The sequence below is a fragment of the Malurus melanocephalus genome, unplaced genomic scaffold, assembly GCF_030028575.1.
Source record: "Malurus melanocephalus ecotype Western Australia unplaced genomic scaffold, MMel_1.1 scaffold_155, whole genome shotgun sequence".
NCBI classification, from domain to species: domain Eukaryota; kingdom Metazoa; phylum Chordata; class Aves; order Passeriformes; family Maluridae; genus Malurus; species Malurus melanocephalus.
The window spans coordinates 1,525,845-1,545,605 of record NW_026623387.1 but is presented as its reverse complement, the minus strand read 5'-3'; the positions used below and the strand labels follow the sequence as shown (position 1 = coordinate 1,545,605).

General features: G+C 40.2%; 1 protein-coding gene across 2 annotated transcripts in view; it reads right to left on the bottom strand.

The window, feature by feature from the left end:
• The window catches only part of COBLL1 (cordon-bleu WH2 repeat protein like 1), a 75,985-nt gene extending 57,028 nt beyond the window's left edge, over window positions 1–18,957 (bottom strand). Inside the window, exon 1 of one of the 2 annotated variants that reach the window (XM_057371737.1) lies at window positions 18,598–18,957. In XM_057371737.1, coding sequence (XP_057227720.1) covers window positions 18,598–18,641 — 44 coding nt within the window. In that variant the 5' untranslated portion in view covers window positions 18,642–18,957. Of the gene's footprint in view, window positions 1–14,925; window positions 15,052–18,597 lie in introns of those variants that run through there. The other variant, XM_057371741.1, reaches the window with a different exon arrangement.
• Window positions 18,958–19,761: the final 804 nt, after the last annotated feature.

Genomic DNA, 19,761 nt, shown 5'->3' with positions numbered 1-19,761 from the left:
CCCCAAAAATACCACCCCAAATATAAAAACAACAAACCCAACCAAAATAAACCACAACAAACTACCAGCCAACCACAAAACTCAAAGGAAAATTCTTACTAGCATAAAGATTTGTCTATTATTATTTTCTCKGCTTGGAATGGGAAAGCAAGGGCTTCTATTGAATTGTTGGTGTACAGACGTTGAGTAACTGTACTTTCAACACATCATACAATGAGTTCCCAGTCCATCAGTTCAACATGAACTATGATACTGTTTACATATAACACTGCAAGGTCATGTGCTGAATACAACTAATGGAAGTCAACTCTGCAATTCTAAATACATTAACAATTCAAGCAAGAAGTAGACACACGGGATGCAATCTGCTTCCAATAGACTTCTCTGACCCCCTCTCTTGACATCTACACCATTATTAATAGAAAGTGAAATGAAAGTGGGCAAACTGGGAAGTAGGTACATTGTTCATCAAGGTCATAGCCTTAAAAGTATGGATTTTGAGAAGGCTGTATGTAAGAAAATATATGGAAGTAACTGGTATGTCTTTTGTTCGAATTATGTTTTCTTCTGATTCTTAACTTCCTTATTTAAGTGGTCACAGAGTTAATTTGTCTATAGTTTTCACAGCTTTGGAATAATGTGTCTGGACAGAAGTAGGAAATGTGCAATTAATCTGCTAATTTAGCTAATCACATTTCTAAAAATCTAATTGCTAAACATAATTTTGAAACTAGCCAATACATTAGCCTTTCATACCTGGACATAAGTAACTGGAACAGCACTTGGTCTATGAYATGTCATTATGGAATTTTCAGTTCTAGATAAGAGATTACACACACATACAATCTCACTAAGGGTAAAGCATATAAAAATCAAATAGCAAAATTCTCACTCATAAAATCAAATATCAAAGAAAGGATCCTACCAGTCCTAGCCCTATCTCACCCAATGTGGAACAAACAAAACAAACAAATACAATCTGTGTTTTCACATCCTGGGTATCTGAGAACTTCGTAGTTATTTATTTATGCAGATGACTAAATACTTCCCTTCATTTTTCACATATCCTTGGACAGAAGTATTTGTTCAAGACATAAGCGACATTAAACGGCTGTATAGCTCATGTCACTGCAACGCAAAACATTAATGTCCGATTCTTAACTGAAGCATCACACAATTTAACACTCTTCCTCAAAAGTGCAATCAATRCTTAGTGCAAATTTCTGCACAACCCACAGGAATATAGATGTAACRAATTTTAAAAAGCCAAACAAAACCCTGCACACAACTATTCCCAGCCAGTACTGCGAGGCACATTTTTACATTCCCATGATAAGTTAACAGCATGAGGAGCATGGCTTCATGTTCCCTTGAGGCCAGACACAAGTGAACTATTGGACAAAGAACAAATTCTGGTCTCCACCACTTGCATATACAAATAGATCATGGGAACTCATTTTCTCTGGGTCACTTGGATACACAGCTGCGTGTGTATAATTTGTTTTCAGAACACAAATATTTTCTTTTAAATGAACAACCAAGTACTGCATGATCAAAAAAAAAAATCCAGAAGAGACCAAAATACCTGTATTGCTAGTATGACATGCTTCACAGCATGAGCTAAACACACATGCAAAGCCAGTTTTGCACTGTTCAGTGAAACAATCTTACAAGTACAAATTCTGCCAAATTAAAAACTTAACAAAGGTGAATACTATCATATCAATCCCAGGAGGAGTACAAAATCTATGAAGTCCCATTATTCTATGAAAATCCTGTCTCTGTCCCAGTTTCTACTCAGAAGTCATGAAGACTTCTTTAACAATTTCAGTAAGACAGAGGAGTGAAGGTGGATGGAAGACTGATACAATCATGTAACTGCCACTACCATAATACCTAAGTGGTTCTGTGCTGAAAGCTCTGGGACAAATTAAGTTTGTTGGACAAAGCTGGTCTAGTATTGACTCAGACATATTGACAGGGACCAGAAAAACAGGATACAGCTTTATTTGTCACTTCATTTATGTACAGAGGATCAAAGAAGCTGTGACTTGCTGCCAAGAGACACCAGAATTTACCTACTGTAACTCCTAATGTGACAGGTGAGGACAGAGGAAACTGAGTGATTCTGGATGCCTCTCATGAGGTCCACCAACTTCTCACCACGTTCTTGATCTAAGGACCAGCCATTGGCTAYACAACCTCACTGGGTCCCACTGCTAATCGTAATATAAATCATAAGCTCTCTAAATACACACCCAGGAGCCTAGCTGAACCTCCTTGCTAAACAAAAAAACCCTAACATGACTAAAGGAATCATGTACATAAAACACTTCACACCAGTGCACTATTTCTGTGCAGAAGGTCTCTGTCTCTCAAGCTTACCATTATTTTTATTCTCATAATTCCATTTTATGCATATTTCCTGATGTTAAACAGGGTTGCATGGAGGATACCAGTGCCATGGTAACACTGCAGATTATGTGAAACATTTTTTCAGACTGCAAGTATGACCCAACAGCCTTTAAAAATAGCATTAGCTTTCTGGTGTCAAAGATGGCGAATAAGGATACCAACTGTCAAAGGATCCTAACAATGACAAAAAAKTCCGAGAAAATTGCAAGACACATTTCACAGCTAGGCAAAGCTATCATTTCTCTATCTTTTTACAATTACATGACCACATGTTATCACAAGCGATGTTAAGTGAAGCAGCTAAGTGACTCAGTGAAGGAAAGAAACAGCATCATAGAATAATTTAGGTTGAAGAAGATCCTTAAGATAATCAAGTCCAAATATAAACTTAACACTGTCAGGTTTTTGYCTTCCCCACTGGAGGGATGAAACAGCCTCTTCAGGTTGTCCATTACTGTTCATGTTCTTTCATTTTTTTTTTAAATAATAAAAAGATGAAAGGAAATCATCCCTTCCATTTTGGAAAAGGAGCGTATAAGTTTCGTTGCCAACCCATCCAGCTGCAGGCCTTGGTACCCCAACCCTCTTTCCTCATGTAGCTCCTTCTGAAAAATCTCAACATTTTATTGCCAAATTCAAATCTGAAACTCCCACTTATGGAAGCTTAAGGGATGTAAATCATCTGCTTCCTTTCTTGGCATCCTGTGTCTCCAAACATGACACTGTTGTGTTCAAATCAGACTACATTACCAAGCCTAGACATTTAAAATGATATTAAGCAGAAAATATTGTGGTCAACCCTTTCAATTCTTTGATACGGCAGTTTAATCTCTCACCAGTCTTGTTTATTTCCAACAAAAATATAATGACATAATACAATTTAAATAAACCAACAAAGCAGAACTCTCACTGTTTTTTTCACTGGATTTGTATATATAATAAAGCTTAAAAGCAAAGTGAATGATCTCTTATACTTACTGTAATTTCAGTATTGCACTAAATTGCAGCAGGAATCCTAACATCAGCTGACCAAATCAAACTAGAAGTTGGGGTGTACCAGCTGGGACTATGAAATGTCATGGTGCAGTGCAACTAYTCTACCTAAAAGTCAATTAGTTAAAACAGCTCAGTTCAAAAAAAAAAAAATTGATTCAGGCCACGTTAGAGTACCTTCCAGAAAACACTGACCTTTTTCTGATGACAAAGTCAACACTTAACAAAAGGAACCAGAGATATCCCTGACTCTTTTAGTTTAAAGCCTTACATGAAGCATCAGAGCTCCAATAAAAAACATGTTCCTTATGGGTTTTTAAAATATTTCTATTTATTTTTAGTACTGGGGATCTGAGCACGTCAAAACAGAGGTTTGATCGGTGAAAGAATCCATCAGGATTTATCAGGTCCTTGTACTTAATTTCTTCTTAACTTAATTCCAGGATATCAGTTATTTTTCTGTTAATTGCAAGGTCAAAGAGGATCTCATGGAAGCAATAAGCAGCAGGAACTAAATAAACAGAAGACCGGATCTTTAATGCAAATGTGTTTCCTGAAGGAAAGGAGTAAATCAGTGCAGATAATGTAGTACAGAAGCAGGAAAAAAGTTTAAAAGAAAATAAAAATCACATGTTCTAAAACAATCTGTTCAAACGTTTTCTCCCTGGAACATAAGTAGCTCTACAAAACCAGTGCCCTGCTGAGGAATTTGCGTATTTGCCAAGGTTTAAGTTACTAATCAAAAGCAACAGCTATTTGTTTTGTGGATGAAAAATGGCTCAAAATTAAAATAAACCAAACAAGCAAACAAATCACAATTACTTTAAGGTACAATAGAAGCGCACTGAGAACCGTCTGTGAGCGTGTAACTGAGACAAGCACTACAGAATACATCCCCTCCAAGTTTTAAGAAAAAGCATACTGGCAATACAATTAAGAGGCCTTCAGAGTACTGAACCAGTTCAAATAATGCTTAATGCTTTTCAAATCCATCAGGTACAAGGTCACACAAGGGTAATTCCACAGCATGTCTCCTGATAACCATGCTTCTGGCCTGTTAAAAAACCATGCATTAATATGAACAGCTAGAATTTAAAATTTGTCTTTAATAACCAGAGAGCATGACTACTTAGATATTATGTGCATTTTCCAAAACCCTAAATAATTATGCATATTCAATATACCACTGCTACAGACACTAGGAGATCAAATAATATTGACAAATATGTTTTCCAAAATTAGTATCTGGCCCCAGAAAAAGTTCCCCTTCACAAAAAATTTTTATCTCTATATGTAACGTTGTAACCTCCCCAAGTACATCCAATATAAATTGATCTGTACTTCAGAAACTCCATGTGTTTCAAAAAGAGACTTCACACCTGATTAATTCCTACAGCCACTTAGTAAAGAAATGAAACATGTTCAAGATTTTGAGACTTCTTCCTTCTATTCCACCCCTGTGAAAAAGCTGAAAGAAGTRGATTAGAGAGGCTTTACTTCTTCAMAAACATATCCATTACTTGTTACTGGGATACAGTRGAATTCTAGTTTTAAATATAAAGTTATTTTATTAATATTTTTGATTTTTTAAAAAATGAAAAGTGGGTATCACAAGGAATTAGAAATTTTAAAAAAAGGTTTCCAATAGGTACCTTGAGAGCCTAAACACAGCTGCCTCCATAAGCCTGCAAAGTTCCTACAGCATCCTTCTCTCACTCAAAACTTCAGTGCAATGGAGCTAAGTGATGGTAAATAAAGGAATAGTCATGAATATCAAACTTCAGGTAAACTATACATTTGAAAGACGAATTTATGTTTCAGTATAAAGCACACTTGATATTAAAAGAATATTAAATCTGTGCTGCGTGAAGATTCTTTCAGGAATGAATTATTTCTGTTTTCCCTTACAGTACCACATAACTGACTCACCATTGCTGCCTTTCCCTTTCTTTCTCTGTTCCTATGCATCCCCATCAGCGTGGTTTCCCACCTGACTCACGGGCAGGATTCTTACTGAGGGAGGCTAACTCTGCACTTGAGTACAAATGCTAAGAAGATGACAACATTTAATTTAATCAGTGTAAACTGTTATGCTAAAATCACTCTACCAAAACAGTTCCGGCTTTGAGGACTTATCCAAAAAWATTCTATAAAAACATACATATATTACAGGAATAGAAATTCAAACTTTATCCAGATACTTACTGTTGTTCCAGAGTYAGCTACTTCTGCCTAAGAAAAGCTTAGTTATATTTCCTAAATAACAGTCTAGGCCATCCTACAGTGCACTACAGATCTACCATTGGGGTTGGACTAGATGATCTTCAAAGGTCACTTCCAAGCCAAACAGTTCTATGATCCTGTGATTTCCCTGAAGGGAAAAATAAAYCAGTGGGAATCAAAAGCAGAAAAGTATTTTGGCATACCTTCTTCTTGAGGAGAGAAAATATACACGGATGCTTAGAAGTGCTTAGAAGCATAAAAACCTATTAAATTAACTTAAAACAAAGGCAACACCATTCTAGTTGGCATTAAGAAACAGTAAAACAGTACAAACAGGGGAAATAAATCCTTTAAAAGAGAATATGAGAACAAACCAAAATGGCTTAGGTTATCAAACAAAAACTGAAAGAGGCTATAAGTGAATTCATAAAATTCCAGCAAGGAGAATGAAAGGTCAGACACTGTCACGGGGAGAAAGCCACCTGGCCATTTCCAGATGCAATGACTAACTGGAAACAACTTGAACCAAGAGGGTTTAACAGGCASTGGGGAAATACTTCACATCCTCCTCAGTAAAATCACCTTTGACTTAAATATAGCAAAGGGGTTTTCTACTTGTTCTAAGCAACCATAAAGAGATAAAAATAACCCCATTCTGTTTGCCCTATTGAATAGGGGATTAAAATAACTGGCAAGGCTTTAAGTCATGAGCTGGAGGTGGATTCACCAGGTCACAATTGGAAAAAGAGAACTGCCAGTCCTTGATAAGCATAGCAATTACCATTCTTTTATATACAGAACTACTCTAAGGGAGTACAGCTTCCTTAAACAGCAATAACAGCATATCCTTTGATTTATACRGCAGTCCTGCAGCAATACAACCAACATCCTGTTTTCATCTTAAAGTACAGCTGGGCACTTTGTCTACAGGCTTTATTTATCAGAGTCCCCATAACTGAGTGCTTCGTCATTGTAAGAATGACAGCACCCTTCAACTTAGCAGCATTTTATCTTCCTGGTTCTTCCCTTATGAAAATTCTACATGGTACCTACCTGATCTGCAGAGCACATAGATGTCTACTTYGAGCTTCGACACAATGTGCCTTAAGTTTATAAATGTTAACTAAAGTAACACACTTCTCCCACCCAGGAAGTCRTGTAAAAAACCACCCAAGAAAATTCAGACAAAAAGGGCATTCTTACTTCACGGATTTCAAAGGAAAGGACAAAAATATCTAAGCTGCCAGATCTCCTAAAGCTTGTAAAACACACAAATTCCTGATATCTGAAACCATCTCTTTAAGTTCTCCCTGGATTTAGAAGYTGTCCCTGAATATAACAGCAAATCTCTGTAAAATGCCTGAAAGAATGTATGTCTAAAAGATTTGAACAGGCATAACTCAGATTATTTAATAATTCTGTATCCTGTRTTATCACAACAGTCGGAATCTTGTCAGAAATGCAGTATTTTCCACATTCTTACCCATGAAAGTGACCAGCCAAATAGCATTTTGGATGATTTACATTTCATACTCTGTAACCATGCAGTAACTCATGAACATGCCATTCACATGTSGTCACACTTTAGAAATAGACCAAGAGTGCTTAACTCTTAACCACTTTATTTGTTCAAAAGTTTTAGAAGAAATTGTTCTTTATTTAATGCATTAAATCACTGAAAACATTAAAATGAAGAAACTTTTGCTAGCTACATCTGTAAGACATGCACATATTTTACCCATTCATCCTCAAGTAAGTGGTAAGCTACATGTCAGCACAATCACTGTGGAAATAAAGGGGCAATTACTAATAATCATATAGGCCAAGCTTCTTATTTAGAAGTTAGAACCCTGATTCAAGAGCAATAGTGAACCKTGGATTTGTCTACACCTGTCAGAAAACAGCCCATGGCTGGGGCAAAGAATAGGCAAAATTACTGCCAACACTGTCCAGCAGAAGCCAAAGTGACCAGGATGCAGATCAGAACATCACTACGACCAGAGTGTCTACTCCTGTCCTTAGTGGTAGGARCTAGGTCAGGGACAAGCTGCCAATAGCACATTTACTAAAACYGCCAACATTTGTCATGATTTCCCCACATTTAACTGCAGCTGATCAGTGCTTCACAGAATGTTGTCATAAAACTGAAGTTAACAAGTGGAAAACCAGAGCAATCAATTYGGTTAAAAAGTTCACGAGCAGCTATCTACTATCCTAGGATCTACAGATCCTAGAAGCAGAACAAGACACAAACAATGGAGCACTAAAACTCAGCTGCAAATCARGGAATTTTTGAAAAGTTCACCTTCACCCTGCTGAGTAAAGCTCTATGTGTCAGTAACCTAAAGCCCATCAACCTCTCCCAGTAAGTATGGGCTGGGTTTTGAATGYCTCCCAAAGGAGGAAAACCATGGAAAGAACATTGGCTTCATATCAGAGAAGAGACTGAAATTGTGGCTAATGGCCATACTGCTGTTCTTTTGACACACATAAAATGACAATGATCAGAATTTCTGAAATTTTTATTACCTGGATATAAAGTCATAATGATGTTAGCTTAAAGTGGAAAGGCTCTCCTTGGATATAGAAATTCAAAGCTGACACTTTAAAAACATCCCAAACTACAATATCCTAAGGTGGATACAGACTAAGAAACAAAAGCCTTGTCTAACATTAAAAGCAGAAAAAGGAACTACCTCAGACTTCCATGATTTGATTACCAGAAACTTATTGCTGGCTTCTTCTGACTGAAGAAGAGGAACAAGTTGCAACAAACTGAATCCACCAGCTTAACAGGRGCAGCAAACCTACTCAATTTAGAACAAGACACGAAACTTCCTTCTACCTAGAGAGTCTCTAAGACCATACCATAAGAGACATATGCAACCTCTGTTAATTATTCCATGGCCATCAAAACCCAAACAAACAAACAAACAAACAAAAAAAAAAAAAAAAGGGGGAGGAGGAATTAAATCTCCATATCCAGCATCAGATCTTCGAATGAATAAGCCTTTCTCATAAAGTCACCAAGCCACCTCTTTCTCACTGTCACTTAAATATTTAAGTGAAAATACTTGTTAATCGAAGTCACGCTACAGTACACAATASTGGTACAGCTACGTCAGTTTGAGGATGTGATTCACATTTTCTGATGGATCTCATTTTATCATCAGAAGCCAAAAGTTTTTTAATCACTTGAATTAAATGACTGTTTACAATTTCAACTAACGCTATGCCATGTTTAGCTGTGCCCTTTTGTCTCTGATAAAGTATCACATGGTCTTTTATAGAGAGATGGGAGATCTTTCGACCATGTTGAGCATTTATTCACATGATACCACAAACTGAATCAAGGAAACACTCAGTGTGACTGAGATGTAAAATATGATGTGACAGGATGTGGGAAAGGCCAATAAGTGTAGATAGATTTTTTCAGATCTCATTATGCTTTTAAAATTATTTTWAAATAAAAGTTAAAACACTATAAAATACTTCTAAACTTGAAATTCTTTTCCTTGTAACAGAAGAACTCTTACTTTCTGAGAGTATGTCATCGGCAAATTAACTGCACACTTCTCAATTAATTAGGGTAGAATTTTGCAAGGGCATTTCTGCATTAAGCTGTTAAAGCTCTTCCAAGTGGCTCTGACAAACATTTTTACAAAATAAACAAATCACAGGACACAKCATTTCCTACTGCACATCTCCACATCATGAGCAGGAAGAGGCAGCATCAGCCTGTCAGAGAAGACACAGATTTCACTCAGGAAATGTGAAGGAATATCCAGCTGTTCTTCTCTAGTASAGACAGAATGAAAAACAGCTGCCTCTTATGCAGGGGTGCCGAGTGGTGACCAACACTACAGAGATCTTTCCACAAGACCACTCAATCAGGGTACCAAATAATTTCAAAGTCTCCATCTACACTCAACACATAYGAAATATTGCTTGACATTGTATAGCATGAAATCTCAGCGTTTATGTTACGTGTCATTATTTCCAAACTATCTCAATTCTAACAGAAAATCTTACTCTGGATCAAGTACTGGCAAGCAGTCTTAAAAAAAAAAAAATCTTCTAAACCTGTTAGCTGACAGGCTTTACATATTAAAACTGAAATCCAGGAAAACTTTGGGGTAAGTAAAAGCAGGAAGAAAACCTAACAGGAACCAATTAGCAGTATCTTAAAGAACATCATCAGAAAAAAAAAAAAAAAAAGAATAATTAAGAAGGGATTGTTTTGTTTGAATATTTCTAAAACTACCACAGCACCAAATACCCTTTCTTTTCTAAAATAAATCACTGTATACTGTTAAGGTTTCATTTAGCATTTACATTTCATGGCATTTCTCTCCCCTTTTTTAATATAAGATTTATGATTTAAAGATGCATTACAGCAGTGTATTTTGGGAGGAAGACTGGAAAGTTCATAAGAATGTTTGGGCAATGGAAATATGAGAACAGTCAAAGAAAGATGCTTAGAAATAAGACAGAGATTCCAACAGTTCAGACAGTGATGTCAGATCCTTATTACTTTTCCAAAATAAGCCTCTTCAGATTCTCTCATACTCCTCACTATTGACAACCAGCTCTGAAAGAAGTGCTTGCAAAATGCTTTGATTTTCCCTATCTTCCACATTTTCACCCTGCTTTTCTATAAAAGTGAACAAGCAYTGCCTGGTGTGTTAAGAATACCTCAACAATACCTACAAAGGGTGAGGGGGGATTTTGTACCCTGCACTGAAAAAGAACGATCAAACCACAAAAATTACTTAGATTCCAAAATCCTCTCATCCCTGTACATACCATTTGGCAGAAAAACAGACCCCTCTCCCTGCTCCCAAAAGAAAACCCAATCAACCACCAGGAAACAAGAGAAAAGCATAAAAAGCTGAAGGAGTAAAGACACATCTGACCCAACTGCACCAGTTCATTTCAACAACAAATGTCCTGATACATGTCATGTAGATGTCAAATTATATCCATCTAATTGTGAGAAAGGACAGCATTTAATACATTAATAAAATTACTGCTACCAACAAAAGTAGGTAAACTCCTACTTGAATAAAGAAAAAAAAAATCCTATATCGTGTCTCTAGCTATCACTGCCTGCCTCCGCTCCAAAGCCTGCAGTGTCCAAGGCATTTCTCAACTGTAGATAAGTGAGCAGATGAGATCAGCAACCACACAGACATTCAATGACCCCACTTTAAAGTGCCACATAAAAGGGCCTGGGAAACCCTTCTCCCCTTCAACACTAGCAAAAATATTCTCCATGCCCACATATGTACAAGGGAATAAGATGCACTGAGSTAGGTAAAACAGAATACATAATATTTAAACAAAAAAATGTTGAATTTCTGATTTTACACAAATGCCTGAAAATCATCAGAAATTCCACCTACTGCACTACTGTCATCAATTAACATATACCTTTTCTTACTACGACAAAAAGCAAAATAAGTAAAAATCCCATCCATCCACACAAATAATTTCTGTGCTCTCAAAGCCAGAATGGTTATTTTTAATTCTGTACAATATTAATTTTTAATGAGAAGGACAAAATGTATAACTCCATAGCTACTAGTAAAGAAAGAAGTACTTCATCTTTGCCTCGAAGGGTTACAACCCAGCATGACAAGTTGTAAACATTTGTTTTTTCAACTTTGTTGCTAACAGATACTTCGGCTTCTCTTTTTTTTTTTACTAGATCAGAGACAAAACATTATTACTCCCACGTACAAAATACTTTCAACATTGCTTTCTCAAGAACAGTTAAACAACAGCCAGCTCAGTAGATTATCTTCTACCTGCAATATTATGCCCAGTTGTTTTGTCAGTCTAGTTTGACAGTACAAAGGACTGACYGAGGTTTTACAAAAGTCAAGAGCAATACAATGATACTTCAACTAGTGGCAAACTAGTGATGACAAACGCAAAAAACCAAAAAAAACCCCACAAACCAAACTTGGCACACCATATTCTTCCCTAATGACCTTCAAATTACTTTGATACCTGCACATAAAAAGTTTCTGGGCAATAATAACACAAAGCTTCCACAGCTACCCTACTGATGATCCCATTTCCTTGAACATTCTTACTTAAATCATTCAGCAAAGATCCTACCACATGAAACTGGGCAGAGATGGGACACAGATGAACAAAAAACCCAAACCAAACAAGCAAACAGTCAAACTGAAAGAAAAAAAAAAAATGTAATTCATTGTGTGAAAAGAAATAGACCAGTTCTTCCAGACAACTTTGTCAATGGTAAGTCTGTATTAAGGGGACAGCTGAAATGCTTATGTTCTTCCCATTGCAAAACATGTAAAAGCTACCTGCCCATGTACAGATGAGCTTTAGTCTTTGGAATAAAATCCATCTGAAGGTCTAACAGTAAAGTAAGGTAAAATACCAAGGGAAAATTAATTCTCAACAGAAAACCAAGGTCCATGGAAAAAAATTGTTAACTCAATACATCAATAACTTAGAGAGATCAGCTTGAAAWTTATTTTTTTAAACCCACATTTTTAATGCTGTTCTTTTGAGATAGAATGATGTTTTCCTTGTTAGAAGTTTTTCATCTCATTCTATTGGAGGAAGATTCAAGCTCACAACATTTCTAGTTTTACATAGAGCAATGGTTTGCATTGTTTGAGAAGGAGTTTKTTTGTCTATTATCAAGTAAGATTAATCTATGTTTTCCAAACTAAGTAGCTCTATTTCCAGAAAAGAAATTAAAAYCAAATAAATGTGCAGAAATTATTTTTAAGACATAGCCAAGAAARCTTCCAAGCTGTACTATTTTTTCAATGAGAACCTCTGTAGAACTAAAGCTTGCACCATAACCAATGCTTTCTCACAGAAGAGAGGTTAAGCCCAGCTAAAAATATTCACGTGCTGTATTTTCTTTAACTGAAAATAGTAATCTGGACAACCATAGACATGCAGCAGAGTTGATATTAATACAAGTTCCCAAAGGGAGACATTTCATAGATAGAGTCGGGACTCATCCTTTAAGCACCCATACCATTTTGATAATTTACAACAGCCAAACAAATGCACATGCYCCTTCTGAACTGGATAACTTCCTAGCAAATAAAACAAATCCAGGAATTCTGAATTCTGTAAAAATTCCCATGGTATTCCATTTCCGGATAAAAAAAAAACATTTCCTAAGCCATGTTTTACCCATCAATCTATCACCATGAAGATTTTAAGTCAGAACATATCTACTGGAACTCCAGTTAACAAGTGTTTAAATTTAACTTCATGAAGAGCTGCATTTTTAATTGTGGGACCTTACCCCAGGAGAGAATTCAGGTGAAGTGTCAAGTTTTTAATTGGTTGCTACAGCTCAGAACAGCAGGGGTGGTTTTTCCCCCTGAGCCCTCCATTGTTGAATGCTTCACAGTCAGAGTTTCCTCTTCATTGTGTTAATGCTGGGCAYAGCCACAGAACTCTACAGGAATCTAGGAGCCAACATCTCAGCGTCTTGTCATCCTCTAATGCCCTGACGCCAGCTCTGAGTTTTAGAGCTGTACACAGGATACTCACAGTGAACAGCAACCTTGTTCAAACAGCAAGCAGCTATCTGAACTGAAGTTAGAGTAGCAGGGAAGCTATTGGGGAAGCAAGTGAGAGCCAGGTGAAAAGAAAGAAAGTGCACAATCAGATCTGGTTTAACTTGCAAGCAGCCATARAAGAGAACACCTGGCACTCCTTGTGTCCACTACCATTAACACAGCAACTCATGACACTGACTTGTTAATTTCTAGAAAAAAAAGAATAAATATTTAGTCGAACATGCTAACCTTGTTACAACTCCAAGGGCTGGCTGGATAATCTGGTATCTGCTGTTCCCAGCACACATAAAACTACAACAGTGGCAGTTTGGAATAACAGCAGTCAGGCTAGAAAAATCAGCATGCTTAGAAATTTTTTTCCAAGCTACAGTCAAGACAGAAACAGTACTGGACTTTACAAAGGAAGACCTATTTAGATGTTGTCACATTACAGGAGAAACTATTTGTGACTTTAAAATATTCCTAGTGAATTATTACGTCTGTCAGATGACAGGAGTCCCATAAAGACCTTCAGTTTCCCCTGGAATCTAAGGTTTTGGTCCCCTATAATGGACTCTTTCCTTCTTCCACCAACACAGATGCGCCTACTCAAAATAAATAGTGATCTTCAGGTTTACATAAACACTGTGATCTCATTTCAAGTACACAAAAAAAAAAAATCCAGTAAAAGCAGAAAGAAAAGAACCTACCCTAAGATGACATCAGAACCCAGTTTCCAGTCTCAAGTCCTTTTCCCCTCAAATGCTTTTGATACCTCAGTATCTAGCTCTCACTTTTCTTTTTCACAGGACATCAACACACTTGGTCAAAGCTTGGAAGTAACTCTGCTGATCTCTAYTTGTGTATTACCTCCCTACACATTTTTTCACCCTAGTATCCACATTCCATCCCCTAATGTTTTCTTGACCTCATTCCCACAGCAATACACTCCAACAGCGAACATTACCACTAACTATTYCATAGGCACCCAGCTTTGACTTCAGACCTGACAAAGTTTGAGTGAACAGGTTTTAAATACAACAGTCAGTAAACAGCACCAGTGTCATTCAACTATTTGACATTGMCTTGGTTAAGGCAGATACATTAAGAACATAATCACCTCAAGAAGTATTATGTGTACATTTGGAATTCAGCTGGCAAACTGGCCCCTGGAATGATTAGCATTCAAGTGGCTTCTGATGGGCACCCACCCACAAAGGAGCTAACTCCCTGCTTCAAACATCCAGCAAGCTCTACAGTCCCAAATTCTCAAAATTCTTTCCATTTTGTTATTGCTTATTTACTTGTTCTTCATCAGGGTCATGGGGGTGAGGAGAATGCACTAAGTATTATTTTGAAGTCCTCAGTCTAAGAAATGAAGCACATCTRAGACAGGACTATGTGTTAGACCCAAGAGAGCCTAAGCTCCGATCCTAGACAGTGCCAGATCCTAGACATTTAGTAGCATGAGCACAGAAGATCTTGCACTTACTGATTAACATGTGTACGTAATACAATGGCAACAGCTAATTCATTGCAAGAGAAAAATGTAGTTTCACCCTTACTTAATTTCACCAAACCAAGTAAATTCAGACACACACMCAAATCCCCACCCCCACTGTGCTGCAGTGGCCTGGGCATAGAATGCTTGGTTTGAAGCTACTGCTACACCTGCTGTCCCTTCCCACACTCAGCAACAGGAAGGACTTTCATTTACACTTGAACAAACCTGCGGCTATGCTGTGAGCTGACTCAACTGAACACTTGAAAGAGAAGGAAGAGAGCTCGAATCAGTATTCCAAGCTTGATGCCAAACATTTGCCAACAGTGCACCACAGMTGATGTCTCCAGAGATCTGTAATGYGAYTGAAATTATTTGATAAAAACAGTTACGTGCAAGACAAAAGGTAAATTTCTTGTTTTTTCTGAAAGCATTTCTCACCTCCTCAGACAGCCCTGGGAAYCATGTGAAAAATACTTCTCTCCTGCTCCCCTTAAATTTTTCAAGGCCAAGCAACAGTGAATGGGAGCCTCAAGACACACACGGGAAGCGTATCTGCACTAAGCTAATCAAAGCTGTTTGGCCCTGCCCCTTCCCSCACACAACCAGCTCTATCTTCAGCCCCTGGAGAGCAGCTCTATCTTCTGAGTATGTTTTTGTCCGACACAAAGTGAAAACGAAAAAACAAATGGAGTTTGCTTGGGTAAAGCAGGTCAGAAGCTGTTACTCTGTAGGTAAGCATATAGCTTTAAATACATKTTAAAGGAACAAATGAAATAACGCAAAAGTCTCAGAAACATTACAATTTAATTAAAGGTGGATCTCAACACGCATTCYAGTATTTCAAAGGATGCCTGTATTACATTTACCTAAATCCACATTTGCCCCTCTATTCTAATGACACATTAAGCCATAATACAATTCTTCATGGTAAAATTCTGTATCAACTACTGACATCTACTCGCAGGGTAAAAAAATATTTACTCCAGGGTACAGGATTGCTGTCCAGCAACAGCAGGAAAATTGTGTTCAAAAGGCTGGATACCAACTACACCTATTTGTTTTGGGRTTTTTTTTTTCTATTTATAAGTATTAATCACACATTTTTTCCTATCATTCCATAAAGCCAATTCAGCTCTGTGATGAACAGGAGCAGACTTTGTCAACTGGCCTGGCAGGAGCTCACTACCATGAGTGCTGCTCAGACTCAGGGCAAGATGATGGGCTATAAAACTGCCTTAAAAGTAGGTCCAGCCAAGTTTCTCCTGCTAGGAGAAGAAACTATGTGTCATGGCCAGCCATTACTGGGCACACCTCCTATTCATCATATTCCAAAATATTCCAGCCAGTTGCTGGGCACACTCTCTACTCACCATATTAAAAAACAAACAAAAAAAAATACAGCAGAAGCCATTAAAAAAAAAAATCTTTCCTTACTTACCTTGAATGTACATTGAAAATAACACAGGCATGTTTCTCACCAAATTCAGACAAACATTCCTACCACAACAGATTTAATAAATGATTTTTCAATAGAAAAGTATAATCCTGCATGCTAGAAAAGATATATATGATGGAATCCTCTTCCAAAGCCTGTCCCCACAGATCTGATAACAAAACTGTATATTAAAGAGCCAGTAATGATTAAGTTATAWAGCAGTTCCAAGCCTTAACTAACATCAGTGCTTAGAAATTCACAGAACATGACCTTCTTCGAAGTTAGCATAAACAAACTTTCTCAGCTGTTAAGAGTTACCAGCAATTATTCCCTAAAACTTCAAATAGTGATTTAAGAACACACTGGCTGGTAAATACTTTTCAGCTGCAGATTAACAACACCTGACTAGACATGAAGAGCTGTAATGCAGGGTATCACATCATTTGGTAGTGAAAGAAAACTGCTATTTCAACTGAAATTCTTCCCAGATTGCACAATTTTTCCTATCATCTCAGAGAGGGAACCAGGGTAACTGCATACTATTCAAAAATGTATCTGTGGGCTATTTTCTGTAAAACTGGGAGTTGTCTTTTTTGTTGCTATATCGACATTTTTTCCTCAAATCCAGCATTTCAATGAGCAAATGAGAACATCTTCAGGAAATAGTTAAGAGTGTCAATAAGAACTTTAATAGCAAGAAAGGCTTGGCAACTTGATTTTCTAAGTACCAAACTGTATGTRAAGAGCTGATAAAAGGCCTGGAAATATCTCTGCAGGGCTAAAGCAATGARCACTACTGTTAGCTACATGTTTCTCAAAACTGAGAAGTGGATGCTCACAGATGCTTGAAGTCACATAAAGGGAACTTAGATGTCAAGGAGCAGCCAAAATTCACTATATCCAACAGCTTTATGGCAAGCAACTGGCCTAGAGGAACTATCAGAACAGCCAAAGTTTTAATTTTGGCTTTTTGCTTGTTTTTATGTTCCTGCTCACAAGTAAAACTGACAACCTTGAAGACACACAGTTTTTGCCACTTTCTAACCTGGAATACAGCACTTTTATCCTACACTCAGTCCTTCCAACTGTGCTTACATACAGAGTCTCAAAAATGCAGTAATTATCTATACTGTAATTATACCTTCTCCATTTATTAACAATATAATGTTCATTTCTCAATGGCTATATATAAATGCAGAATGGTGACAATTTAGGTAAATAAATACCCGTCTCCTTTTGAGTCGTCCATATTCACTACAGCCATGACTTCAAGCTGATTTGACTACTGCTGCTAATACTACAGTAAATCGCTGTCATCTGCACTTGTTTATCCTGTAGCTGCTTGGTCAGAAACCGAAGTAATCAATTTTTGTAAATACTATGAAAGCTTCACGAAAATCTTCATGTTAAAAAATACACCCACCATGTATTTTGTCCATTCTACTTACAGGTAACTAACTCCAGCAGTCGTCAATATTTTGGTTCCCTCTAGCTCACTTAAGTCACTAAGTGAATTAATTTTCTTCAAATGTACCTGACTAGTTAAGGAAAAAATAATCCCCCTCCTGATCTACAATTGGAGTAATTTTACTGAAGATTTAAAAAAAAACATGTTCTTGGAAGTTTTGTTTTCTGACATACTATAAACAAAACAAAATCAGAGGAGCCTAACATGTAAAAAGAAACAAACCAGCCCCTTTACTACTCCCAATAGATGCTGCTTGTTTACTTTCTCTCCCCCAGCGTGGGCAGTTCCCAGAGCACTGAGGAGGGCGCAGCCCTCCCACACCGCCGCCACTCTCACCCGGAGAGCTGGAAGCAGACGCCGCACACCTGAGGATGCCCCGACCGGCAAGTGTGGACCTGCAGGATTTCCCAGAGGCGCCGATCCTGGCAGTGCCGTGCACCCGGCGGTTCCCGCGCCAGCAGCGCTGCAGCCCGGCAGAGGCAGCGGGACGGTGACGCCGGCGGGCGGGTCGCGGCTCGTCCCTGCGRGAATGCCCGCGGCGCGGGGCCGGCGCTGCTCGGTCGGGCACGGCCAAGGAGGGCGCCGGCGGCCCGACGGGCCGGTGCCACAGCCCCAGCCGGGCGGGGAGCCCGCGTTCAGCCGGAGAACCGGCCCGGATGCCGTCGAGGCGCCGCTCCCGCAGCCGTTTAACGGTCGCGCCGCTCCATCTGCCCGCGRTCCCGCCCGGGGCCTCGCCGCGCCCCCGCAGGAGCCCTGGGCAGGGGCACCGGCAGCACGCCCGCCCCCGGCGCTGGGGAGCCGCCTCTCGCCGCTGGCTGCCTCACAAGCGCCGCACCTCTCACCGGCCGCGCCGACCCGAGCTGCCCCCTCGTTCTCACCTCACCTCACCTCACCCAGCCCCGCGCACGGCCCTGCCCGGCCGCGGCTCCGCCGGGCTGTCCCTACGGAGCCGGGGGCGGCCGTGGCTCCCGCCCGCGCCCTGAGCTGCGCTTACCCGGAGGGTGGCGGGGCGGCCGCCGGCCGAGCGGTGCCGTCCATGCCGGCGGCCGAGGGAGCGCAGGGCGGGCGCAAGCCGGGGACCCGCCCGCACAGCCTCGGCTCCCCGCCTCACCTGCTCGGGGCGGGCTGAGGAGGGCGGCCCCGCTCCGCAGCCCCCGGCACCGCCTCGCCCCCGAGCCCGCGCATTCCCCGCTGTTTACAGCGCGGACAGTGGGTGCTTCCCCGGGGGGGCGGCCGCGCTCGCGGGCTGTGCCAGGCTCCTGCCGCTTGTGGAACCACACCTTGGGCGGAGGGGAAAAAAACACAGAAGCAAAAAAAGAAAACCAAACCAAACTGCGCGGCGAGAAACTTGAAACGCGGAACCTTGCCCGCCCCGGCACGCGCGGAGACAACAGAGACTGCCTGTTCCCCTCCCAGCGCCTCCCTCCCGCCCCCACACACCCGGCTGTCCCTCCAGCTGCGGCCGGAGCGGGGACTCCGCTCGGCCCGGGCCGCGGGCTGTCAGCGGCCAGCGGGGGCAGGGCCGCTYCTCTCGGCTGGAATTTTCCTTTCCCCGAGCGAAGCGTCCCAGCGGCMGCCCCGGGCTCAGCCCTTTCCCATTCCAGCCACCAGGGTGCGAGGCGAGATCCCCACAGGTGGCGAGAGCCAGGCGCGGAGCCTGGKGCCGGGATGCGGTCGAACCCCGGGGTGGGGTCCGGCACCCTCGGGGCTGGGCCGCCCTGTGCCCGCTGCTGAGCCACCCGCTGCTCCGCTGAGCCCCGCCGTGTCACGGGTGACGAGCTGCCGGGCTCACGAGTGGTTTCAGCCTGATCTGCAGGTTGCTCGCTGAGCATGACGGCAGCTCAGCTTCTCCATGCAGTAACTACTGAGCAGATCGGGCACTAACGCGCTGTATACCCGTGTGAGCACAGAGCGCCGTTGCTGCTGTGCTGTGGGACGAGGTGATGTTATTGCACAGTGCGTACAACTCTTTATATAGGTAATATTATGGCCAGTGCTTAACAGAACTTGAAAAAGCATTTATACATTTCTTTCTCCGTAGGGAAAAAATACAACATTGCATTAGAATACAAAAGTCCTTTTCTGACTAATTCTAAGACTGTATATCTGGAGAATATTGATACAATTGACCATTCGATGTTAACATAATATTTGATAT